At 37.8% G+C, this 3380-nt stretch overlaps 1 protein-coding gene across 1 annotated transcript; it reads left to right on the top strand.

Moving 5' to 3' along the window:
- The first annotated feature begins 945 nt into the window (after nucleotides 1-945).
- On the top strand, nucleotides 946-2702 carry LOC125179096 (C-type lectin domain family 4 member M-like). The gene is made up of 3 exons (XM_047884249.1): nucleotides 946-1132; nucleotides 1524-1627; nucleotides 2549-2702. The coding sequence occupies exons 1-3, from the start codon at nucleotides 946-948 to the stop codon at nucleotides 2684-2686; spliced, it is 429 nt and encodes a 142-aa protein (XP_047740205.1). The 3' UTR covers nucleotides 2687-2702.
- The last annotated feature ends 678 nt before the right edge of the window (nucleotides 2703-3380 follow it).

Here is a 3380-nt window from a genome sequence, read left to right as displayed (position 1 = left end):
AAGCAGTTTCTTCAAACGACTTTTAGTCGATAGTAGGAGATTTATATCATTTAATAAGATGCATTTAAAATCGTTTTCTTTACACTCACGTTAGTAAAAAATTTTAATGCAAACTAATCGTTATCTCCAGAGCATTATTAAGTTAAGGTATCATCAAGGCTCAAACGTTCCTCTTTGCGGAAGCATTCAAACTGAGAAAGCTAGTAAAACACTTACGTATTTCAAAATATTAAAATAAATACGTGGTATAATAATCGTAACTGGCATTAGAAATTAACGCGAAATAGCGCATTCTATCACTTGAACGAGATTGAACACAATTATGAACACAATTTTAGCTGGGTAATCATAAATTAAAATGCATATCAATTTCCGATTTATTATTCTATTAGATTGAATAGCCAACCGACATGTTCGCGCATGAATTTTTCGGTTTGCCCTGTAAAGTTGCCCACACTCAGATACTTCGATCTGCAACGATAAACCCACAGTCGATAGTTCGCCATGCTTCTGCATAGACTATACTGGGAAATTCGACTTCCAAATCTTCGAGTAGTCGGATCTTCCGCGTTATGCAGTAACGCACACTAATCGACATCGTTGCCCACATTGGCGATTGACTTGGTGTCCAAATGCCGCCTACAGTTTATTTACCCTCGAAATTGTAAATAGAAAGGTTTGTCTGCTCATATTTACCTCATTCTTATTTGTTTTCATTAATAAATTTATGTTTTAATATATTCTATGCGAATTTTAGTTTGCTATTTGTTTGTGCTTGTGTTTTAGCTCTTTGAATTGAAAATGGAGCTGGACTCCGAAACATTTTCTCGCATAAGAAATAGTGAATTTTTTGGCTATTATATTTGCTTTCAAATCCTTGATGAACTTTTGATTTAGGGAATCAAGTGATCTTAATTCATTCATTTCATATATAACATCTTGATTATGTACTCTACTGCAGGTATCTGCGTGAATACCTTTGTGTTGCTTGGCACTCAATGTATTCACATAATTCCGGCCACATACGCCTGGCACGACGCTCGCACCCAGTGTGGACTGGTCGGTGGGGATCTGATTATTTTAGACGACTGCGAGCAGTATCAAAAGGTTTCCCTCTACCTCGCTGAACAAGGTAACCGTTTGAAAAGTTCCATATAGTCTTTCAAAATAAACACTGCCTACCAAGCGCTAATGGTGCTTGTATGGTTAAATTTAATCACGATAACTAAGTACAGAGCTGGGAAATTGAGGTTTAACATGCGATTGGTGTAGACCCGCATAACTAAGGTCAAAATGGAGTCAATTCATACCATGATTAATTTCTAGTCACCCCCACCAGCCTAACGCCTTCAATACGTGGACAACTCATACTGCCAGGAGTATTAAATCGGGGTCCTCCCCTTTCATAATTTATTGACACGTACACAGTGAGTGCTAGGAAAACGGCAGTGGTTTTATCCTAATTAATAATTTTAAACCCAATTCCTTATCATCTATATTTTTTCATCTCTTTTCTGGATAAGGTTACCAAGACTATTGGATCGGAGGCTCTGATAGGGCCGTGGAAGGGCAATGGCGCTGGGTTGACGGTTCGCCGATGGCCATGGGGCTGCCTTACTGGGGAAATGTAAGGATCCTGACTCCTGAATGTTTAAAAGAAGTGCAGGAAAAAATGAATTGCAAACTCTGAAGTGCGTACTCATATCAGATTATGTAAATCATGGAAATGAAACGTTTTCTCACGAAACTATATGTAGGTAATGTAATCATCAGGATAGGGGCATTGCCACATAGTTAATTACTAGTGTAATTGTGGGCACTAAATTCACCTCTCAGCTAGGGCCTTATGCAAATGGAAGATGTTCACATTGCGTTTGAGATACTACAAACATAATTTTCTGTCCTCACATGGACAAGATTTCGCAAAGTTCTTTCGCTTGTTCAAGCAACTACAAATAAAATTAATTTTATAAGTAACATTTCGTTTTATGAAAAATCTATTTGGTTACCAGCAGCATTTATTCAGTCGATTTTATGGCTATTTGCTGCATGATTTTGTTTGGTGATTTTATTTCTTTAACGCACTAATTTTTGACTGTGACACTTATATTCTCATACGTGTATAAACTTCTAAACAAAAGTTACTTCCCTCGGCTGTAGATACCTGAAATCAATTGACTATAGAAGCACACTTTGACAGTGAATTGTGTTCCAGTCAAATCTGAAATTATATCAGTAAGGTAAATTGAAGTAAATGCCTTTTAGTAGAAATTTCGAATAAATGTATATAACAGCTTTATCGCAAACTCATGACAAAACCGAATTTTAAAACGAATTCAGTAAGAAATGCATTCAAAAACACAGTAGATTTAAAAGATTAATCGTGGGTTGGGATAAATTCATTTTGGTGATACAAAACTCCAGGATCATGAAATGAATCCAGGATCGTGATATATCTCTGGAAATACTGTAAATGAAACAATAAATATATTCATTTCTGCTTCATAACACTGATTTAACAAAAGTAATAAAAGTTTTTTATGCACAGGCTTACTACGGGGAGCTAAAACCCAACGAGCCAGGCGTGGAGAACTGCCTGGAGCTGAGCTGCGTGTGGATGTACCGCTTCAGCAACACGCTGTGCAGTAACGTGCGACGGGTGATATGTGAGGCAGACCCCATCTAGAGGAGTGATGTATATGCCCCATATCTAAAGGAGTGATGTTCCTGCTCCATAGAGAGGAGTGCTGCTTTTGCCCCATAGAGGAATGATGTTCATGCTTCATTTAGAGGAGTGCTGCATGTTACCCATCTACACTGAGAGAAATGGGTGGGTCTGGATGACCCACTTAGGTGAGTCATGGCCCGTCCCATAATTGATCTACTTGTATGACCCACATCCCCCAGATGTGGGTCATGCTGACCTACTGCTGGCCCTTTAACTCCCAATTCTTGACCCACTTGTGGCGCCAATTAGCTTGCTTATAGCACGACCCAAATGTTTACCGTACGTGCAGTGGTATTGAGAAGGAATAATCAGACAAATAGCATTCAACGAAATGTATTGGAAAACGGCTCTGCTGGCTAAATAAATGTATTTATATCGTCTAAACCTCGTCATAATCCTTTAATGCATAGTAAATTTCTGCCTAAGTCACAATGCATGAATACTTGTGCCTACACGCTCAGCAAAACAAGAAAAAAATTGAGTTAAATGGCACAAAACGCTTATTATCGCAATAATGCGAGAACAAAAGTCAACGGCTTAAATAGCATTCGCAACATAAAATAAATGTTCGGTCGCTGGAAAATATATTCCTCTGAAATACTACGTTGCAAAACAATGTTAATTCTTACTAAAGACCATTATTATCTAAATG

This window comes from Hyalella azteca, unplaced genomic scaffold (assembly GCF_000764305.2).
Source record: "Hyalella azteca isolate HAZT.00-mixed unplaced genomic scaffold, Hazt_2.0.2 contig15015, whole genome shotgun sequence".
Classification (NCBI taxonomy): Eukaryota; Metazoa; Arthropoda; class Malacostraca; order Amphipoda; family Hyalellidae; genus Hyalella; species Hyalella azteca.
Note: the sequence above shows the minus strand (reverse complement) of the source record. Positions and strands in the feature narration are given on the sequence as shown.

Bases quoted from the DNA above. Each gene is read 5' to 3' on its own strand.
- LOC125179096 (XM_047884249.1), top strand. From the start codon at position 946: ATGTACTCTACTGCAGGTATCTGCGTGAATACCTTTGTGTTGCTTGGC. The intron at 1,133-1,523 runs GTAACCGTTTGA...TTTCTGGATAAG, and splicing joins CCTCTACCTCGCTGAACAAG to GTTACCAAGACTATTGGATC. The intron at 1,628-2,548 runs GTAAGGATCCTG...TTTTATGCACAG, and splicing joins GGCTGCCTTACTGGGGAAAT to GCTTACTACGGGGAGCTAAA.